Genomic DNA, 23,996 nt, shown 5'->3' on the forward strand with positions numbered 1-23,996 from the left:
AGTTTTTAGAGATTGAGCATATTTGTATGACCTATTTGAGCCTATCTATCGGTATAAATTTTGTTATCAAAATAGCTAATGATATTTTATACCAATTTTTTTTCAATTTTTTAAAGATAACTTGTGGAATAAAATTATAATATGTATAAAAATAATTTAAATATATTTTATTTTTCATTATAAAATAGTCTATGCAAACTCATAAAGCTCATTAAACATCATGAATTGGCCACAAATTGTCAATAAAGTTACACAATATTTATTTTTTTCGGCAGAATCAAAAGGTGGAAGGAGTAATTCTCACTAGCAAAATGCATAAATTTGTTGTTAATATGCAAATCCCATCATTTCGTTTGGATTGTGTAAGATCAAACTTTGCTCTTCTAGTTGCTCTCCACAGTATCTAAAGTTGTTCTTCCTTGATTTTTTTGCATGCAAACACGCACATGAAGTATGGGACAAATCCACAAACACTTCAATGCCATGATGAAATTCAAGGTTTGTCAATTTCGTTAAGAACTCAAAGCCACCAAGAAATCTAATCTATCATGTGTTTCGAATCAAAGTCATCGCAAATTCCCTTCTTGTTGTTAATGGCCTAGTTACTAGTTACAGAAGAAACTCAAATTGATGTGATCTTAGAGGACTTTCTTGAGAAATATATCCCTTTTGTGATACAAATTTATGATAAGCCTAAATCTCATTTCATCTATGATATAGAAGCTTTATTGTATGATCAAGAAGCTTAAGTAGACAAATTTCAACAAGAATTGTCATTGTTCCTTATTTCTGCAAAAAAAAAATTATGATAATCGTGGTGGTTACTCAAATGTTAGAGGTCGAGGGCATAATAATATTTCCTATAGCCGAGGTCGTGGAGGTATTGCTAACACTGACAAAAACAGACCTACATGTTAACAGTTCAAACATGCATTAACAGGAACTGATAAGCCTACAATAAATCATGTTGTCGGACGCTTTTGTGAAAGAAGGAGGGATCGAAAATCAAGATCCATAAATATGTTGCATAAACTATATCTAGCATGTTTTTTCTAAAAAGATTCTCACATGTGCAATTTGTTTGCATGACCAAAAATATGAACTTCATTTGATGGCAATAATTCCTGCAAATCAAGACACTTATATTATAGCATTTTACGAGGAATAAAATATTGTTAAAAGATAATCTGAAATAAAACGATGAAGAAAGAGATGATAGTGAATTTCTTGTTTGTATATGTCATACGGTGAACTGACTTTAATGTGTTTTTAATCGCAATGTCGCGGTTAGCAAGAGTCGCCACCGACTTTTCTTTTATCCAATAAGGAAAGGTGGAAAAGAACAGGAAAGACCTTAATTTAGATTCTTAGGTTCGGGAGGTACATTATACAAAAGGAAGGTGTTAGCACCCTTTGTATCCATGGTTATCCATGGGCTCTTAATTGCTCAATCATTTATGTTTTTTTTCTAGTTTGAAAAAGTGGTTGAGAAAGGTGTAGGAAATGTTTTGAAAAGGAGAATTTAACTTTGTAATGATCCTTGAATGAATGTATACAAAGTGGTTATCTCATTTAGTTTTGAAAATAGTTTAGAAAAGTAGTTTGGAAATGTGTGAGGTGTGAAAAGTATTTTAGGTTATGAATGAGCAATTAAGGGTTATACCTGTCCGAGGTCTTTCCGGGCATTTCCTTTCCTTATGAGGGTAAAACTGTCCTTACTATTGAGAAGTAAGTAGTTTTACCCTTTGGATGTAAAAGGATCATCGAAGGGTCATTGATTGGTCATCGAAGGCAACAGTTGTGAGGATACCTTAGCATTCGAAGGGACTATCATCATTTAACCGTAGGCTACACCGAAGGGACATCGAGGGACAAAAATCGTATTTTCGAAGGCAACATCCGAGGGACTATGATTTATTTTATAGGGACATGATGATTTAATCGAAGGGTTTTTGCTAAGTGTATCCCCACATTCGCGGGACATGACCGTATTAGTAATCGTGGGGTAACAAAGAGAAGTCCGATATTATTTATTTAAAGTCCATATTTTAACAATTAATTGGGTAATTATGATGAATCTCCACATTAAAATCAACACATTAAAATCAATACATTAAAAATTAATACATTAAAATTAATTAGGCAATCAATATGAATCTTCACATTAAAGTGAAGTAATTTAGAATCCATCTCCACGAAGGTCTCCCACACGTAAAGTGGAGTACCTAGCCGGCCGCTTCATTGGGGATATGGAAGCATTTACACCATTCAACACACGGGTTAGAGCATTAAGATAAAATATGATTTGACAATTGCACCATAAAATAGACATAACAGTTATGAGTTCAGGCCAGGTGATACAAAAATCGCAATTAGATAAACATAAGATAGAACAGCAAAGGGACAAAGCAGCCACTGTCCCATTCGCCTCTGCTTCGCCTAGCGAAGGCTCGCTGCAGGCTCGCTTAGCGATGAGCTAGCGAGCGGCCACGGGTTTGGAATTTCATAACAGTATAATCTCAGCATGCGGCAAGTCTTATGGTATTTAATTACAGAAATAATATGGTCAAACATTCAGGATAGGCTGGCATACTTAAACTCACATGCAAAACCTCAACTATGTTTATGAATTCAATTATAATATCACATGCAAGTTAAGAACATAAAGCGGTATCACATGCAAATTAAGAAAATGAAGCGATAATAGTAATGCAAACCTGTTTGCAATCGAATTGCAACCTTGAGTTGGCGAGCCGGATTGAGTTGGACGGAGGTAGCTTTGCGGCCGCCGGCTTTTCCTTCAGGGTTTTCCGTCTGTGAGCGCTAGGGTTTGCTTGCTAGGGTTCTCCTTTCGTCCCTTTTTCCGTTTTTCGTCCTCCCTTTCATTACTGAAGTGCTGGTATTTATAATGCCCTTTTTCATGACCTAATGGGCTCAGAACGAAGCCCGAAATTTTCTGTTATCTGTCAGCCTCGCTAGGCGAGCTGGTAGCGAACGTTTGCTTCGCTAGGCGAGCGTGTAGCGAACGTTCGCTAGGCGAGCGTGTAGCGAACGTAACGTTCGCTAGGCGAGCGTGTAGCGAACAGGCCAGTTTGGGCCATTTTCTGGATTGGGCCATTCGTGAGCTGGGCCTTTGTCCCTTTAAGATCAGTGCCATAAAATGAGTCGGAATGCCCCTGAAAAATGTCTTGAAATATTAATGGGCAAATTTTGGGGTATGACAGCTGCCCCTGTTCAATATTCTTGAACCGAGAGAGTTAGGATGGCGTGCATGCCATTCGTGGTCTGGAGGTGGAAGATTATTGAACACTAGAATGCCCCCAAAAATTTGCACTTGTCAATTAGTCTTGACGGAGATGGGCTTAAAGATGCCATCCAGGAAATTTGATGATGAAAGCTTCAGATTACGCCGTACATTAGGCCAATTTGAAGACATGGGCGCCACACTGGGTCGTACGTTAGACCGAATAATGAGTCATCCATTAGGCTGTTGACTTTGCTGGGGAGTCGGAGTGTGTCATATGCTGTTGGGGATAAAGGATCAGAATGGATCATGCGCTATATCGTATCTGAGTTGAAGAGAGGGCCGTACGTTAGGCTGTGTCTGATGATGAAAGGGGGTAGTCGTACACTAGACTACACTTCAGAAATGTACCGTACACTAGGTAGCATCGAAGGTCAAATTGGGTCGTACATTAGACCGTATCTGAGCAGAATGAGCCGTCCATTAGGCTGAATCTGATGATAAAAGGGGGTAGTCGTACACTAGACTACACTTCAGAAATGTACCGTACACTAGGTAGCATCTGAGGAGACGAAGGTCTAATTGGGTCGTACATTAGACCGTATCTGAGCAGAATGAGCCGTCCATTAGGTTGAATCTGATGATAAAAGGGGGTAGTCGTACACTAGACTACACTTCAGAAATGTACCGTACACTAGGTAGCATCTGAGGAGACGAAGGTCTAATTGGGTCGTACATTAGACCGTATCTGAGCAGAATGAGCCGTCCATTAGGCTGAATCTGATGATAAAAAGGGGGTAGTCGTACACTAGACTACACTTCAGAAATGTACCGTACACTAGGTAGCATCGAAGGTCAAATTGGGTCGTACATTAGACCGTATCTGAGCAGAATGAGCCGTCCATTAGGCTGAATCTGATGATAAAAGGGGGTAGTCGTACACTAGACTACACTTCAGAAATGTACCGTACACTAGGTAGCATCTGAGGAGACGAAGGTCTAATTGGGTCGTACATTAGACCGTATCTGAGCAGAATGAGCCGTCCATTAGGCTGAATCTGATGATAAAAGGGGGTAGTCGTACACTAGACTACACTTCAGAAATGTACCGTACACTAGGTAGCATCTGAGGAGACGAAGGTCTAATTGGGTCGTACATTAGACCGTATCTGAGCAGAATGAGCCGTCCATTAGGCTGAATCTGATGATAAAAGGGGGTAGTCGTACACTAGACTACACTTCAGAAATGTACCGTACACTAGGTAGCATCTGAGGAGACGAAGGTCTAATTGGGTCGTACATTAGACCGTATCTGAGCAGAATGAGCCGTCCATTAGGCTGAATCTGATGATAAAAAGGGGGTAGTCGTACACTAGACTACACTTCAGAAATGTACCGTACACTAGGTAGCATCGAAGGTCAAATTGGGTCGTACATTAGACCGTATCTGAGCAGAATGAGCCGTCCATTAGGCTGAATCTGATGATAAAAGGGGGTAGTCGTACACTAGACTACACTTCAGAAATGTACCGTACACTAGGTAGCATCTGAGGAGACGAAGGTCTAACTTGGTCGTACATTAGACTGTCACTGAGCAGAATCTGGTCTAACTTGGTCGTACATTAGACTGTATCTGGGCAGAATCCGAGGACTTGACGGTCTAACTTGGCCGTACATTAGACTGTCACTGAGCAGAATCCGGTCTAACTTGGTCGTACATTAGACTGTATCTGGGCAGAATCCGAGGACTTGACGGTCTAACTTGGTCGTACATTAGACGGTATTTGAGCGGCATCTGGTCTAACTTGGTCGTACATTAGACTGTATTTGAGCAGCTTCTAGGCTAACTTGGTCGTACATTAGACTGTATTTGAGCAGCTTCTAGTCTAACTTGGTCGTACATTAGACTGTATTTGATGACTGGAAGGTCTAACTTGGTCGTACATTAGACTGTATTTGATGACTGGAAGGTCTAACTTGGTCGTACATTAGACTGTATTTGCAGAATCTGACTTGAAGGTCTAACTTGGTCGTACATTAGACTGTATTTGCAGAATCTGACTTGAAGGTCTAACTTGGTCGTACATTAGACTGTATTTGATGACTAGAAGGTCTAACTTGGTCGTACATTAGACTGTAGTTGATGACTGGAATGAGTCGTCCGTTAGGCTGAATCTGGTGCTGAAAGGGGTAGTCGTACGCTAGACTACGCTTCAGAAATGTAAGGTCTAACTTGGTCGTACATTAGACCGTATTTGAGTTGTTGAAGGTCAGAATGGATCGTACGTTAGATCGCATCTGAGTTGTTGAAGGTCAGAATGGATCGTACGCTAGATCGCATCTGAGTTGTTGAAGGTCAGAATGGATCGTACGCTAGATCGTATCTGAGTTGAAGGAGTCATATGTTGAGCTGAATCAGAATGAACCGTACGCTAGGCTATATCTGCTAGTATTTGTATATGTTGTATTGGCAATGAATGTCTGGGATGAGCTCGGAATGTACCGTACGCTAGGCAGTATCTGAGGGATATAGTTGCATCTTGAACGTAATTGATAAAGATGTCTGTCTGAATGGACCTTTGTTTTGACTATGTCAGGAGGATAATTGATCTGAAAAATAAAGTTAGCTTCATGCCATGTCATGATGCATGAGATGCAAATGTTGTATGCATGCGTATGCTGTGAAATGATGTAATGAGTGAATTATGCGTCTGGAATAAATGAGAGCATTGTATACATGTATATGTTATGAAATGATGTAATGTATATGATGCGGAACGAAAATTGTATGTAGGTATGTGATGTGAAATGATGTAATGAATGCACTATGTGTCTGAAACGTTCTTCCAGGGGACTCTACTGGGGAAATAAATCTCAGTCTTCTGGTCGGAGATATTTGTATTGATGACCCTTCCTTAGCTAGGGGTATTTGACCTTTATCTGATGGCAGAGATATTCAACAGAGCCTGGCTGGGGGTAGAAGAGATGACCAGTCTAGTGATGCCAAGTTCTTCTGGGGAATAACTGGCTTAGCCGGGGAATAGAATTGGCAACGGATTCATTGGGAAGCGTGATTAGACCTTCTCCTCGATCCTAAAGTCCTTTCGTAATTGCTATTGCCATTTTAGGCATGCATTTTTTTGTAAACATTGATCATATTCAAATGCATAAATCAATTCAAATTAAATCAATGGACGTTTACGCAAACAAAACAGAGAAAGTAAAACAAAAGCATCTTTTTGGAAATGAAATTGTATTGATTTTGAAAGAGGGCCTATAAATAGGCGATTTGAGTACAAGGAGACAGAAATCCTAGTAAGAGGAAATTGTCAAGAGAACAAAGAGAAGCTATGAGGAAAAAAAAACCCTGTTGATTTTAACTCCACTACTGTCATTATGTCTTCAAGCATCTCATCTCCTGTTGTCGGATAGAAGTGATTGGCTTGTTCAGTCCCTTGAACTTGGTCGAAGCAGACAGAGAACGGGGTATAGTCATACGCTTTAATCCCTAAATTTTGCCTGGACCGCCTTTTCAGGTTTTCAGTCCACTGGGATATCCTTTTTTGCTCAAGCCGCCTTTTCAGGTTTTCGACTTGCCGGGTGTATGTCTTTATATGTTTATCCCTAATTTTTGCCCGAACCCTTTTGGTTCGCCGGGATGCCCTTACTTTTGCCTAGGTACGTCGACCTAGCGGGTCTCTTTTATGCGTAGTATATTTTTTGACTATGTCTGCATTCACGGAGTGCGGGAAATCTTCGCCATCCATTGTAGCAAGTATCATGGCTCCACCAGAGAATACCTTCTTAACTACACATGGCCCTTCGTATGTGGGAGCCCATTTGCCCCTGGGATCACCTTGCGGTAGAATGATACGCTTGATAACTAAGTCGCCGATTTGGTACACTCGTCTCTTGACCTTTTTGTTGAATGCTTGGGTCATGCGCTTCTGATATATCTGCCTATGACAAACAGCCGCGAGTCTCTTCAATCAAATTTATCTGATCGAGTCGAGTCTGAATCCGTTCATCTTCATCTGAGCTTATCTCTTTCCTGATTCCTAGAGAGGGAATCTGAACTTCCACTGGTAAACGGCTTCCATTCCATAGACTAAAGAGAAAGGGGTTTCCCCTATCGAAGTGCGGTAACCATGAAGAGCAGAAGGTAACATCATGCCAGTCTTTGTATGTTACTGCTATATTCTTGATATTGTTAGCAGCCTCCACGGCGCCGTTCGTCTTTGGCCGGTACGGAGAAGAGTTATGGTGTTTTATTTTGAACTGCATGCAGCGTTCAGTTTAGTACCATTATCAGTGATAACTCTTTCAGGAGACAGCAGGTTTCTCGAATGTATATTTGATAAGATCCATCTTAGAAATCAATAAAGTGGTATGATTCAACATATATTGTCTTAGTCGGCGAGCAGCCCAAGCCAAAGCGCAGCAAGCTTTCTCGAGCTGTGAGTATCTTGTTTCACAGTCGGTACCTTTTGCTAAGGCAGTATATGGCATGCTCTTTTCGACCAGACTCGTCATGTTGCCCCAGCACACCCTATTGAATTTTCTAACACGGTCAAATACATAGTTAGAGGTCTTTCTTCAGCTGGTGGCATCGGAACTGGAGGTTCTCGGAGATATTTCTTGATTTTGTTATTCATCATTCCATACCATCTCTTGATTTTTCCTTTTTAGTAATTTGAAGATGGGTTTGCAGGTAGCAGTCAAGTGTGGAATGAATCGGGCAATGTAATTCAAGTGTCCCAAGAAACCTCTGACTTCTTTCTTGTCTATTTCAGTACCCAGATTTGCAATTTCAATTGATTCCTCTTGCGGCTGTATGGTCTTTTCCTTTTGTAGTACCAGTCTGGCAAGTTCTCCAGGGACTTCACAATCTTCCTCACTTCCATCCTCGGCTTGGTAGATCGGATTTTCAAAGTCATAATGAACAGTAGCAGAGTTATTACCAACAGGATCCAGAGTGGATATGGATCGGCAAATTGTTACGTGAGTGTGTGCAAGAAAACATAGCTTGTTTGAAAAATGACAGGAAAGATAAAGAGCGCAATATTTGAATGCAAAAAGTCCATTGATTTATTGAATATGAATATGCTTATGAAAATGACAAACCCTTAAAATTAGCTATTATGCCCCGGGTATAGACACAATGCTTTTGAAATACTAAACTAGCAATAACAATTACTCTCGACTAAAGGAAATCGGGATAGTGTCTTCAGCCTTCCAATTGTCGAGTCTGTCACCAATTGTTGGGAAAATCCAGCTATCCAAGTCATAATCGTTATCAGTATCTTCCACAGCATTGACAGTCTCGTCCTGATTAGGCAGAGGAGCAGTGATGACATTAGGAGTCTCAGGCGGATCAAATTCAAATTCTCCGGCGTCGATCATATCCTGAATTTTATTCTTCAACGACCAACAATCGTTTGTATCATGCCCGGGGCTATCGGAGTGATAGGCACACCTGGCATTAGGATTATAACTAGGAGAAGTAACGTTGGGTTTTGCAGGAGGATCTCTGAGGGTAATTAAATTTGCTTTTAGCATACCCTGCAGTGCTTGTGCTAAAGTCATATTGATCTTCGTAAACTGCCTCCTTCCCGGGTTGGTGTGCCTCACAGGTTTCTTGTCTTTCTTTTTCTCGAGCAAGAGAGCCTTCAGTTCCTCCTGCCCCCTGGATAAGTTCAAGATCATCTTCTGGAGTTGAGCATTCTGAGCATGGAGATCCCTGACAGTTTGTTCGAGGTCCATTTTTCTGTTTGGAGGAAAACCGTGAGAACATTGATCCCTTTAGAGTACCTGTTATGCAATGTTATGTCATGCTATGCAATGTATGAAATGTTTTCAAGGCCTTTTGGAATTTAACTTATGAAATGTTATGTCATGCTATACAATAAATCATGTTGTCGGACGCTTTTGTGAAAGAAGGAGGGATCGAAAATCAAGATCCATAAATATGTTGCATAAACTATATCTAGCATGTTTTTTCTAAAAAGATTCTCACATGTGCAATTTGTTTGCATGACCAAAAATATGAACTTCATTTGATGGCAATAATTCCTGCAAATCAAGACACTTATATTATAGCATTTTACGAGGAATAAAATATTGTTAAAAGATAATCTGAAATAAAACGATGAAGAAAGAGATGATAGTGAATTTCTTGTTTGTATATGTCATACGGTGAACTGACTTTAATGTGTTTTTAATCGCAATGTCGCGGTTAGCAAGAGTCGCCACCGACTTTTCTTTTATCCAATAAGGAAAGGTGGAAAAGAACAGGAAAGACCTTAATTTAGATTCTTAGGTTCGGGAGGTACATTATACAAAAGGAAGGTGTTAGCACCCTTTGTATCCATGGTTATCCATGGGCTCTTAATTGCTCAATCATTTATGTTTTTTTTCTAGTTTGAAAAAGTGGTTGAGAAAGGTGTAGGAAATGTTTTGAAAAGGAGAATTTAACTTTGTAATGATCCTTGAATGAATGTATACAAAGTGGTTATCTCATTTAGTTTTGAAAATAGTTTAGAAAAGTAGTTTGGAAATGTGTGAGGTGTGAAAAGTATTTTAGGTTATGAATGAGCAATTAAGGGTTATACCTGTCCGAGGTCTTTCCGGGCATTTCCTTTCCTTATGAGGGTAAAACTGTCCTTACTATTGAGAAGTAAGTAGTTTTACCCTTTGGATGTAAAAGGGTCATCGAAGGGTCATTGATTGGTCATCGAAGGCAACAGTTGTGAGGATACCTTAGCATTCGAAGGGACTATCATCATTTAACCGTAGGCTACACCGAAGGGACATCGAGGGACAAAAATCGTATATTCGAAGGCAACATCCGAGGGACTATGATTTATTTTATAGGGACATGATGATTTAATCGAAGGGTTTTTGCTAAGTGTATCCCCACATTCGCGGGACATGACCGTATTAGTAATCGTGGGGTAACAAAGAGAAGTCCGATATTATTTATTTAAAGTCCATATTTTAACAATTAATTGGGTAATTATGATGAATCTCCACATTAAAATCAACACATTAAAATCAATACATTAAAAATTAATACATTAAAATTAATTAGGCAATCAATATGAATCTTCACATTAAAGTGAAGTAATTTAGAATCCATCTCCACGAAGGTCTCCCACACGTAAAGTGGAGTACCTAGCCGGCCGCTTCATTGGGGATATGGAAGCACTTACACCATTCAACACACGGGTTAGAGCATTAAGATAAAATATGATTTGACAATTGCACCATAAAATAGACATAACAGTTATGAGTTCAGGCCAGGTGATACAAAAATCGCAATTAGATAAACATAAGATAGAACAGCAAAGGGACAAAGCAGCCACTGTCCCATTCGCCTCTGCTTCGCCTAGCGAAGGCTCAGCGAAGGCTCGCTGCAGGCTCGCTTAGCGATGAGCTAGCGAGCGGCCACGGGTTTGGAGTTTCAGAACAGTATAATCTCAGCATGCGGCAAGTCTTATGGTATTTAATTACAGAAATAATATGGTCAAACATTCAGGATAGGCTGGCATACTTAAACTCACATGCAAAACCTCAACTATATTTATGAATTCAATTATAATATCACATGCAAGTTAAGAACATAAAGCGGTATCACATGCAAATTAAGAAAATGAAGCGATAATAGTAATGCAAACCTGTTTGCAATCGAATTGCAACCTTGAGTTGGCGAGCCGGATTGAGTTGGACGGAGGTAGCTTTGCGGCCGCCGGCTTTTCCTTCAGGGTTTTCCGTCTGTGAGCGCTAGGGTTTGCTTGCTAGGATTCTCCTTTCGTCCCTTTTTCCGTTTTTCGTCCTCCCTTTCATTACTGAAGTGTTGGTATTTATAATGCCCTTTTTCATGACCTAATGGGCTCAGAACGAAGCCCGAAATTTTTTGTTGTCTGTCAACCTCGCTAGGCGAGCTGGTAGCGAACGTTTGCTTCGCTAGGCGAGCGTGTAGCGAACGTTCGCTAGGCGAGCGTGTAGCGAACGTAACGTTCGCTAGGCGAGCGTGTAGCGAACAGGCCAGTTTGGGCCATTTTCTGGATTGGGCCATTCGTGAGCTGGGCCTTTGTCCCTTTAAGATCAGTGCCATAAAATGAGTCGGAATGCCCCTGAAAAATGTCTTGAAATATTAATGGGCAAATTTTGGGGTATGATAGTATAGGTGGAAAAGTGCAGGAACTGTCTTATGTGATACATTGTTTTGCAGATGATATGCTTTTAATAAAGTCATATACTTTTAATGATGACAACTAATATGATAAGTCAAGAATGAAAAGTTAAGCAGATAAAGATGCAAACATAAAGTTTGATGAACTTGACTATCTGATGATGACAATCTAAATGGAATATAAATTAAAACCTCATCAGCTACTCATGCAAGTGCTGACATAAGAAAAAGCATATGGCACAATCTTGAAGTAGTATGGTACCTTCTATTTTAGTAGTGAGTGAATGAGTTGTAAAGCAAAATGGTTTTATCGTAAAAGCGCATGGCTAATGTCATATCCTCAAATTTTCCCTATCCATATCATCTTCTTAAACCTTAAAACCTAAGCATACATCTCATACATATCATCTCATATGCATTTGTACTTAATGATTACAATAATCCATAAGCTCGAGGCATGAGATTCATCTGCAAAGCCCCAAGATCCTCTGATCATGTTGAGGTGTGCCCAACCCACCTTAACCCTAAGTTCATCATAAAGCATCCCACAAAGCTTGGAAGAACACTCAAGACATCTCACTCACTCCCCAAGTCCAATTTGGGTGGTGAGTCCCCTTTGAAGAAGTTTCAAGTTCATCTGGTCACCCAAGGACGAAACCCTCTCTTGACACTCATTTTGCCTGGTACAAGTCATGATTCACCATGTATATTGGTCATGACATTGAGTACCCCTCAATTCTAAAGTTTGTTCATGTCCCATGTCCTTTAAACATCTCAATTTAATTCCTACACCTCAAACCCTAATTCATCTGGCCATGGTTCTTGATGAAACTTGTGGCTCAAGAAACCCTAATTTGGGGACCTCTTGACCTTTGAGTTTGCTCTTTTTTTCCATCCAATCACCCTACCACTCATTAAACATAATTTCATGTCCATTACAATCAAAATCAACCATTTAAACATCCATTCAGTTCATGTTACAAGTAGTTGGTTCATACATGATTTTTCAACTTTCCATGACTTGATTCACCCACCAATTTGACCTAAAATCATTCCAAAAAGGTCCAAACTTCATTTCCCATCATGATATGATCATATGAATCCAAAACAACCATCATTTTACCTTGTAAATCAAGAAATCACAAAATCACCAAATTAGGTCATGTTGGTTGGTCACATTTTGGCAAGAATGACCTATGGGAAGTTCCAAAGTCCATAACTCTCTCATTTTTCAAGATTCTTAAATTCCACTTCTATCCAAATGTTCTAAATAACTTCATATCCAACTCTGTTTCAAGGTCCATGACCTAATTCACTGAGCAAGGGGTTCAATTTTGCTATTGGCCAAGCCAGTCCAACATGCCCATCATGCCCTAAAATCATGTAATGACCACCACTTTGACACATTTCCATTTCCAGACCACAAACCTTTTTGACCTGGTTCTTTTTTCATTCAATCAAGTTCATGGCAAGGAACAAATGACCCAAAATTGAAGCAAAATGCATGAGCCAATTTTATTTGTCATTGGTTCAAAGTTGTTGACTTGCCATGGTGCACAAGTCAAATGCACATAGTTAGATTTTGCAATTCAACATACCAAGTACTCTAAATATTCCTTATGATCCCAATGTTCCACAAACACTTTATAAATGGTATTTTGGTAGGTTCAGAAGTCAACTTGCACATGGAATCCTCCTCAAGTAGAAAACCCAATGCCATGTGCAAAAATCAGCTTTTGCCCAAAATGGCAAAAAGCAGATTTTGCAGCAGGCTTCCTCATTGCTCTTGGTTGCTCCAGTTCCATGTTATAGATCAAAACAAACTTGTCTGCAGTGCAAACAACCACGGAAGGTGTCTATTTTAGTGTTCCCTAAGTCAACACCAAACATGTTTCAACTCACATGCCAATTTTGTTCAAACCCCTTCAAACTCCCCCGAAAATCATCCAGACACCTTCCCTATAAATAAGTGAAGGTGTTCCACTGCCCAACTACGCTAAAAAAGGCCCCAAACACATTCAGAACATTTGAGCTAAACCACCATTAGTAGAGCATCGGGTTTTCATTTCGAGAGCTCTTCAACCCCAAATAACCACCTAGAAACACTCACCACACATCATTCAAGCTTCCCAAACACTTAACCACTATACCCCAAGCCTTATATGACCTGATCCAAACCGTCAGAAAACTCCCCTGAGCAACTTCTGATCAGGTAGTTTCACTCACCTCCGCCTCTGAATCAAGTTACTACTTGACTCAAAATCACTCACTGACCATTTCCCCCAACTTTGCACCTTTGATTACTTGATTTTTAGAGTTTAGTTTTATTTTAGGTTAAGTCAGTTCTTCTGATTTTTAAGGAAGAACTTCACACTCAGAGCCAATTAATGGCTCATAAGTGTGGAGAATGTTTTATTTTTTTTAAGCATTGAGATTCCATAAGAAAATCCCATTGATTTTTCTTATTTCCAACCTTCGAAATTCAAAAATCTTGAGGTTGAAGACGACACAGTGGTCGTTGCCTCAGACCAAAATCAAATTCAAACTAAAGTCGTGTTTGGTTGTGATTGGTTGTTTAGCGCGCATATCCGTTTTAAACATTGTTTTGTTATTTTATTACCTCAGTGTGTTTGCTTGACATAACTAGGCTTGTGGCCTAATGGGTGAGGGGGTTGATCCCCCAATGACCCCAAGGTTAGAGGGTTCGACCCCCAACGTGTGCACCCTAACCATTTTATTTTTACCTTATGTTGTTTTATTTATTTACTTTCCATTTTATTATCCTTTTGATTTTATTTTTTAACCCTTCCGTTTTTATTATTTTGAAAATGTGTTGAACATAAACACCCTTTATTTTTGCCTCTAGAATTTAATGGTGACTTGTTTTATTTCATTTGGGTTATTTTTGATGGACTTTTGAAGTCTTAAAGTTAAGGACTAATGAAATCTACTTAAGTCATGATATGTTTGGATTGGGGTTGTTTAAAACCTAGTGGCGACAGCTAAAAGCTCACACACTAAATTTTTTTTCAAAATAGTTTTACCAAAGAAAATATCTTCAAAAATATATTCAAGTTGTGCTAGATAAATTGGGAGTTGTCAAAATAGTTATAAGTAAAATTTTGACTTCTCCAATCGATTGAAGCATTTTCCCAATTGGTTGGATCAGTTTAAAATTGAGTCTCAAACGATTAGGACAACGCCTTAATAATGTGCAACAAATAGATATTTGTTTCTTCCTATTTTGAATTTACAACTGATTATGTTTCATGCTTCTAATTGGTTGTGATAACTTTCCAATCGATTGAAAAGTGATAAAATGCATTTATTAAAAATTCCTTTTTGAGCCAACCTCTGGCCTATAAAAAGAGGTCCATTTTCTCGTTTCACTTCATCCAGAATCGTTTTTTGACAATTCAACTGATTTTATTTCATATGCATGTGTTATTTGGAGATTAAGATGTTCTGGATCTCATCAACGATGGTTATGCAGTGGTTGTAGCAGATGCATCTGAAGCACAAAGGAACACATATAGAGAGTTAAGTAAGAAGGATCAAAAAGCTCTATTATACATCCATCAGTGTGTCGATGTGAATGTGTTTAAGAAGATCTCTGACTTGTCAACGGTGAAGGTTGCGTAGGAGATACTGGTACATTACTATGAAGGTGATGCATCAGTGAAGAAAATGAAGCTTCAGTCTCTGTGTAAGTGGTACGAGAATATCAACATGAAGAACAATGAGAAAATACCATATTACATCTCCAGATTGATTCTGATAATAAATGAGATGAAATCTTGTGGAGAGACTCTTTCTGAAAAATAATCATTGAAAAGGTATTGAGATCACTTACTCCTCAGTTTGATTACATTGTTGTAGAAATTCAACATTTTAAGGATCTAAGCACCATGAGAATTAAGAGTTACAAAGCAGTCTATAAGCACAAGATTTGCATCTGACTGAGAGAATCTCTGAAAGAGAGGTAGAGCAGACTCTGAAGGTGTCTTCTAGTAAGAAGAATCAGAAGCAGTCTTGGTCAGAGGCCAAGAAGAGACATGGTGGTGGTTATCAGAAGTCGGAAGTCTCCAACTCTGATGAAAAGAAACATCATAAGGGAAAGAAGAAGTTTGACAAGAAGAAGGTTCAGTTCTATTGTTGTAAGAAGTTCGGTCACTTTATTGATGACTGTTGGTCAAACAAGGAAAGGAAATCAGAAGAAGCAAACATAACTAGAGGAGAATCAGATGATGAACCTGTGTTATTGATGGCTTCTCAATCTGATGGTGGATATTTGGTACACTAGTGGTATATCGACACTGGTTGCTCAAATCACCTAATTAGAAACAAAAAATGGCTGATTAATTTTGACTCTGGAAAGAGGACAAAAATCAGATGTGTTGATGATAAGTATCTAAATGCTGAAGGAATGGAAAATGTCAAGATCAGAGTGAATAATGGAAAAACTGTTTTGATCAAGGATGTTTGGCATGTTCCTAACATGAAAATCATTATGATGAGTGTATGTCAGCTTATTGAGAAAGGTTTCTCAATTACTATAAAGGACAATCTTCTGAATTTGTATGATTCTGATCAGAAGCTGATTATGCAATCTGAACAGGGAAGCAGCAGAATATTCAAGGTGAATGTGGAAACAACTGAAACTAAGTGCCTTAGTGCAAAAGGTGTTAAAGGTGTTTGGTTTTGTTTGTTATAAACATGTCATAGATGTTAAGAGAAGGAAGTTGGATAACATAAAAAGAGTCATGTTACTTCTAGGGTACCACAATACATGTGGTTATAAGCTTTATTGTCCTGTCACTAACAAAGTTGAATTCAACAGACATGTCATTATGAAAGAATCAGAAGCGTGAGATCAGAATACGTATCAATCCAACTCTGATGCAATGTTAACACATGAGTTAACTTCTGAATATATTTCAAAACTCTGAAGGAAACTCTGAGTCTAAAGATTAGTCAGAGTCTGAAGGTGACTCTGATTCTGAAGAAAAGTCTGAAGGCAAATTTGAATCTAAAGGTGAATATGATTATGATCCAGATTTTGATAATGATACAAACTCTGGTGGTAATCATGCCTATGAAGGTATTCAAGACTCTACAGGTAGTCCAACATCTGATACTGTTTCAGCATCTGAAGAAGATCCTGAACAAGTTCATAGACCACAAAAAATCAGACGAATACCAAGAAGATTTATTAAGTTTGACATGTTACAAGATACTGAGATAGACTCTGAATGGAAAGTCATTTAGTATGCCATGTTGGAAGACTCTAAACCAATTACTATAGAAGAAGCTATCAAGAAGAAAGTGTGGATGAAGGCCATGAAAGGAGAACTTGAGGCTATGGAAAGAAACAAGACTTCGGAGTTGACTGAGCTTCTAAAGAACAATAAATCCATCAGTGTCATATGTGTTTACAAGGTGAAACTAAAGCTAGATGGATTAATTGGCAAACACAAATCAAGGTTAGTAGCTAGAGGATTTTTACAGAAATCTGGATTGGATTTTGAGGTGTTTGCTCATGTAGCTAGACATGAAACAATCAGACTGATGATTGCTATAGTTTCTAACAGGAATTGATCTCTGATGCATTTAGATGTGAAATATGTATTTCTAAATGGTACTTTATAAGATAAAGTTTTTGTATCACAACCTCTTGGATTAGTGAAAAAGAATCATGAAAGGATGGTGTACAAGTTACATAAAGCATTGCATGGACTAAAATAACCTCCTAGAGCTTGGAATCTGAAAATTGATTCGTTTTTCAAGCTTCAAGGATTCTGAAAAATGTGAGATGGGGTATGGTTTTTAAGTTCAACATGCATCTAATAGCAATATGATTCTGGTGTGTCTCTATGTTGATGACATATTGCTAATAGGGAGTTGTTCAGCTGCGATAGCTAAGTTCAAGAAGGTGTTGATGAATGAGTTTGAGATGAATGATTTAGGAAATATGACATATTTTATAGGGATGAAGATTTTGTACTCTGAAAATGGTATAATCTTGCATCAGTTGAAGTATGAACTTGAGCTTCTGAAGAAATTTGAGTTGATAAATTGCAAGTCTGCAATCACACATGCTGAGACAAATCACAAGTTATATTCTGATGTTAAGGGTGATGATGTAGATGCTATAAATTTTAAATAGTTGGTAGGATTATTGAGATATCTCTGCAATATCGGGCCTGATATTTGATATGCAGTTGGAATAGTAAGTAGGTTTATGAACAAATTAGAGTGGTCACATTACCAAGTTGTTGTCAGGATACTGAGGTATATTAAAAGGACTCTGAAGTATGGAGTTTTGCTCCTTTTCTAGCGCTAAAACTGATTCAAAGTTAATGTGTTATTGAGACTCTGATTGGTGTGGAGATAGGATTGACAGAAGAAGTATTTTTGGATTTTTTTCATGTATCTAGGAGGTCCTATTTCTTGGTGCTCCAAGAAGCAACCAATGATTGCATTGTCAACCTATGAAGTTGAGTATATTGCATGTGTTCTGACTGCTTGTCAAGCTGTATGGATTCTGAACTTGCTGTAGGATCTGAAGATCAAGGTGAGCAAGTCTGTGAAGTTGATGATTGACAACAAGTTATCTATAAGTCTTTCCAAGAATCCAGTACTGCATGGAAAAAGAAATTACATTGACACGAAGTTTCATTTTCTGAGGAATCTGGTTCAGAATGTGGTGTTTGAAGTTGTGCACTATAGCACTCAGAAGCAGCTGATAGATGTTCTAACAAAAGCAATCAAGACTGAACACTTTATCCAACTGAGGGATGAAATTGATGTTGTTGATTTTGATTAGCTGAATATGAATTAAGGGATGGTGTTAGTTATAATTCATTTATGTTGTATTTAGAGTTAATTTGATTTTGATTTGAATTTCATTTAGTATTAAACATGTGTATATAAGTAATGTCGAGAATCAATTGTAATATACTTTTGATCCATTATAGAATTTCAAATTTTCTGTTAGAGTTTGTTACAAATATTTCTCTCTCTTCCATTTTCATCATCTTCCTCTTGTGCACGGACAATATTTATACATAATTCTATATGGATGATTTTCTTATGAGCTAAATCACTTCGCTTCCTAGGTCTTGTGTTTGGAGGATTGTATATTGTTATGTTTATATTGGCTTCGATATGTCTAATTTTCTTTTAAGCTAAAACACTTCGCCCCTACATGCCTCATACTCGGAGGACTATGTACTGATATGTTTATACCGACTTTTTCTATTCCATTCATGATGGCCTAACTCGAAGATACATATACAGAGGAGGTCAGAAAGGGTTGGTAGAGGAAAAAATAAGTATACTAAGAATTTATTAGTTAAATAACCTTTATGAAACATACACAAGGGAGAGCAATGAATAATTGTCCTAACTATTATATGGGTTACAATCCGATGAAAAGACAATGGCATTGATTGGCATAAGGGCAATAAATAGTAGACATCGCTAGAGAGCTATAAAAGGGAATGACACGAAGAAGAAAGGACAAATAATTTTAGACATAGACACTTAAACTAAGATTTGGTTGGTTGTAATATCAACCAAGTTACAAAGGTGTAGTATTTATCACTACAATTTTTTTATGATATCTTGGTCTACAATTCTAATTGGAATACTAATTTGGAACATTTAGCATTGGTGTTACAACACCTGTTTGTGGATAATAAGAGTAAGAGTGCTTTTGGTCAAGAGATGGTTGAATAGATAGGGCATGTTATCTCTCGAACATGGGTAGCTGTTGATCCTTCCAAAGTTGTTATAGTGTGTGGCAGTGGGAAGAGTTGTGGTACAATACCACTTTTCATGTCTCTATTGGTTTTACATCTTTTGAGGTGGTCTATGGCAGAAAACCATCAATGGTGGTACATTTCTTATAGGGGGAGACACAAGCAATGGCTCAAGAATTAAGGGATTGAGACAAAGCATTGCAACAATTCAAGTTCAACTTGTAGAATGCACAAAAAAGAGTTATGTCATGCAAAATTTATATTTAATTTACTATCATTCTTATATTTAGTAGTAAATTGACTCTACTATCCACATTAAATATTTTTGAATTAAATAAATATTATTTTAAAAAAGATAAAATTAAATAATTTAAAAGTAGCATGTGTAAGTTAGCTCAATTGATTTCTGATAATTAATAAGATGATTGTGAATTGTTGATCTAAAGTTCAATTTTTGATATCAACATTTTTTTTAATATTTTTCATAACATAATACTCTAAATAAGTAGTTAATACTGATAAATCAATTAAACTTTTATGAATTAAAAATAACTACTTTTATTTATAATAATTAAAAAAAATTAAAGCTTTTGTTTTGTTTTCAATAATAACTAAAAGAAGTGTAAAAGAATCTATTTCTTTGCTATTTTGTTCTTTAAAATTTTTCTTTTTATGAAATATATTTGAAAAATATATATAGTAAAAGAAAATTTAATGAATAAGGTTAGAATCTTGTCCATTATATTAAGGACACATGTAAAAATTAAAAAATATATATATTTAAAAAATTTAACAATTATACATATAATTTAATATGTACTCCTATATTTTTTAATATATGCTAGCATTTTCTATAAGTTAGTATTATTTTTATTCTAAAAAATGGTTTAACAATCATAATCTTTTCAAATATGTGTGTGAGTATTGTTAAACTTAAACCACCACCTACATTATACAATCCTTCACTGGCAAACTAACATCACTTTCACATTTGCTGCATGTTCACTTATTCATGCATTATCATCATTATTATCAACCTTTCTCTAGACTATAACTAGATGGTAGCTCAAATGGCCATTTAACTCTTATTGGTGGTTGAAACTATTAATCAAAATTTCTTAGTTTTTAATACTTTCTATTTCCTCTAATTCCTATTTTAACAAAAAATTATACCTCTTAATATTTTTTGCTATGTATATTCTCTTCATCATATCATCCAAACAATCATTAACCTTACAAATCTCTAAATATAACAAAAAAATTCAAAGCAATTATATAAACAAAATTAAATGCTCTACTAAAATTTAAAACTCAAGAACTTGTAATTTGAGTGATAAAATTACAAACACATAGCATAATGTCACATATATGCAAAATGCATGAATAAGTAGTATACACAAATAATAAGAACATGGAGCAAAGTTAAGGCATTTTTGCTAGCAAATACATATAGAAAGTAGATGAAAGAAATCATAAGTAGATAAAACTCAAAATTAAAATTTTCTCTAATTAACCTGATAACTTGAAAACAGGTTTTTTTCCAGCATCACCTAAATGAGGATCACGTTTAGCCTTTATTAAATGGCCCAAAACTTTAGCATAACGACGAACCAATTTCTTAAACTTCAAACCTTGAAGATTGTCCTTTTGTTGCATCCTAACAAGTTGAAGTTGTTTCTCTTCCTCAGAAAAATGTTCTCCGAGTGAGTTTCTTCCTTTGCTATTATCACCTTCATCACTACTACTACTCTTCATTGTTGTCTCTTTCTCTTCTCCACCAATCAATTGCTTCAAGCTCTTGTGATCATTATTATTGTTATTATTATTATTCTCATTACCTTCTTTTGCCTCATGAGACACAACATCTTTTGTTGTTGAGACATCCTTTGAGATTGGTTTCTCATTTTGCTTCCTTGTTCTTCTTGACATGGTTATGTCATAGTGACGTTTCGCCGCCGAGGATTGAACCTCCATTTGCTATGTTTGTGGGAAATTTGTTTTGTTTTTGCTTGGTTTTTTTAGAAACCTCTCATAGAGAAACCATGATTGTAACTATTAGAGAGAAAGAAATTTTTTTCACTTTCTTAAAGAGCAAACCAAAGGAGTTAGTTTAGAGGGCTTTCAAAAAGGTGAAATGTCAATCTATGATAATTGAAAGATTAACTCTCCAATGCTAATGAAGTTGAAGGAAATGAATTTGAGGGAAGTGTCACCAAACTTTAGGCAATTTCTTAATAATGGGCTTGTGGTAGACTCATGTAGGAATAGACTATGGTTGGTCCATTTTGGGTCCAAATTCAACCTCTATGTTTGATTAGTCTTCTTTACCTATAGTTGATTTATTTGCTTCTTTCTAGATTAGGATTCTTTTACTATAAGAATTATCTTTTCACATAATGTTAATCTATTTAAATCATTATTTTAAAAATTGGAATGGAGATTGAGGAAGTTCGGATCATAGTTCAATTGATTAAATCCATAAAACTATCGTTTATGTTTAACCATCTGACAAATAAATAGAAGTTCAAATAAACCAAATATTATTCAAATATTTTAACTTTAGTTAACCTCGTTCTATGGTCAGACTATAATGCAACTGAGATCAAATTAACCAATAATTTTTTTGAATTAGTTGGTTGAACTAATTGATAAGTTCGGATTTTTAAGTATCGATTTAAATCGACATATTTGACAAATAAAAATGTTGTTTCTTATCAAATGAAAACATTCCTTTATTGAAAAAGTATAGAGGAATAAGATCTAAACCCATGTAGAGTAGTTGGTTGTATTGTTTTCAGAGGCAGTGGGAGCTAAGGATCATTCAAGCTAAATCTATTTATCATTTCTTCAACCAATGTTTTTCTATTGCCGCAAACATATGGTAAGTTAGAAAGGGAGTAGAAAAAGTAGAATTGAAATATATGGTCCAATAATAATGTATAGTGTATTAGATGAAATGAACTTTCCTTGATATATGCCTATGGTTATTATTTTGGGGGTTATATTTTTTGTGGTAGGTTAGTAAGAAGTCAATATTTTGCTAGCTTTGGGTAAGTTTGTTAACTTTTAGTAACATAGATGACACACCTATGTTTGTGTATGAAGGATTCCCAATGAGCCATTGAAAGAAAGAGTACTTTTTTTGGGATAAGAGAAATCATTGAAAGAAAGGATATACTAAGGAATGGGAATGGTATGAATGCTATTCCCAATTTGAAATTCATGATAATCTCCTCTCTCTCTCCAAAATAGTTTGGTAATATCTTGTTGTCATGAGAAGAGGAATAACATATGAACTTTCATAAAAGTTCACAAGTTTTGAACAAAAATCACATAGAATCATATATTTAGCAATTTTTTTTTTGCAATTTTAATTTTTTTAAACTAATTATTCTCTCGTCCCTTAAATCTCTAAGAAACCTTTGTTTTTATAAAAATATCACTCTTATTCTAAAATTCCTAGCGCGTTTTTAAGTTTCTAAATTTTATAATTTGAAATTTTCTTAAAGATAAAATTTTATTTTTTCTCTCTTCACTTCTGCATGTAAAACACTTTCATCCTTAAATCTTCAAATCTGAAAAATTCTAACAATGCTTCATTTTGAATTAAATATTATTTGATAATCACGTATCTTCATATTTCAAAATAAATTAATATATATGTGTTTGGTTATTTAATTGAATGTGTGAATCCTTTCTTTTCAGTTATTGGTTTAGTTTGGACTCTACGATCTAGAAACACGTCAGGGCATGATTTTGAATTATAGAAATCAAACATGTCGCATAACATGCACTCAAATTCTATAATTTGGACCACAATTGACTACATACTGATTTGAAGTTTTACTATTGTTTATTGTTATTTTTCGTAAACAATCACAAGTTTTAATTCATTTACAGGATTAAACTCGAAAAAATCTTACGACATATTATACAAAAAACATTTAGATAAAACACGTTTGTGCTTGGATATTTGATGGTTTGATATAAAGAAATGGGTTAGAAATCCATAACGACAAAGGATAACTAGATAAAAGCTTCAAAATCAAAGTGCAGAATTGTTCAAATAGTAAAGTAAATGAAAATAAATGGTGAAGATCAATCGAATACAATGGTTGAATTAAAGAATTAAAAGAGTGACGCAAATTCGTATATTTCTCACAAACTCTTTTTCTCTCTATGACTTTTATACTCGAGTTCTATAGAGAATACTAATAAAAAATTATGAACCTTTATTACATGAATGAAATTGACTTGTATACTAAATACAACAATAATCGTCGATAATAGTTACTTCTCTAGAACTCGACACATATCCTACTATGTGGGATATTGTTTCCTGATAAGTTTATATGTGGCTTTGGTCTTTGAATTGCCTCTAAACTGCTTATTATTGAAACTGATTTACAAATTCTAACTATCTCTATCGAAGAACTTCTCTATCGAACCTATGTTGTGTAGTGTCGAAATGTCTCTAGATCACCTACTCATGGGACTTAAGAATATATTAAGTCCTAAAATCTAATAGGCGAGTCGAACTCACCACCTTTATACTACACTTTCAAGTCGAAATGTTAAACCACGACAACCCTTTTCGAGATTCTGAACATGTTTTGAAGAGAGGGTGGTCCTAATCTTTTAGATTTGTTCTTGAGATTCTTTAAAATAAGGCTTAATGAATTTCACCGCAGCTGGAGTAGAAAATTACTAGCTAACAGATGCCCCCAAAAGTGTCACTTTCGGTCATGTTTGTAATATGGAACAAAGGTGACATTTTTAGCAACTTTTGACATTG

The 23,996-nt window shown here is 36.3% G+C and overlaps 1 protein-coding gene across 2 annotated transcripts; it reads right to left on the reverse strand.

The window, feature by feature from the left end:
* Positions 1 to 1,081: 1,081 nt before the first annotated feature.
* Positions 1,082 to 21,368, reverse strand: LOC127134781 (uncharacterized). 2 transcript variants are annotated; one of them, XM_051061826.1, is made up of 2 exons: positions 20,716 to 21,368; positions 1,082 to 1,124 (listed from the first exon to the last, which is right to left on the reverse strand). In XM_051061826.1, the coding sequence occupies exons 1-2, from the start codon at positions 21,173 to 21,175 to the stop codon at positions 1,105 to 1,107; spliced, it is 480 nt and encodes a 159-aa protein (XP_050917783.1). In that variant the 5' UTR covers positions 21,176 to 21,368; the 3' UTR covers positions 1,082 to 1,104. The 2 variants fall into 2 exon arrangements, with proteins under 2 accessions (XP_050917783.1, XP_050917782.1); XM_051061825.1 differs by lacking the exon at positions 1,082 to 1,124 and adding an exon at positions 9,274 to 9,316.
* Between the last annotated feature and the right edge of the window lie 2,628 nt (positions 21,369 to 23,996).

The sequence above is a fragment of the Lathyrus oleraceus genome, chromosome 1, assembly GCF_024323335.1.
Source record: "Lathyrus oleraceus cultivar Zhongwan6 chromosome 1, CAAS_Psat_ZW6_1.0, whole genome shotgun sequence".
NCBI classification, from domain to species: Eukaryota; Viridiplantae; Streptophyta; class Magnoliopsida; order Fabales; family Fabaceae; genus Lathyrus; species Lathyrus oleraceus.

Excerpts from the sequence above, each read along its gene's own strand:
- LOC127134781 (XM_051061826.1), bottom strand. The coding sequence starts at position 21,175 with ATGGAGGTTCAATCCTCGGCGGCGAAACGTCACTATGACATAACCATG. Across the intron at positions 1,125-20,715 it reads ACCTGTTTTCAAGTTATCAG|GAATTATTGCCATCAAATGA; the intron begins GTTAATTAGAGA and ends CTTGATTTGCAG.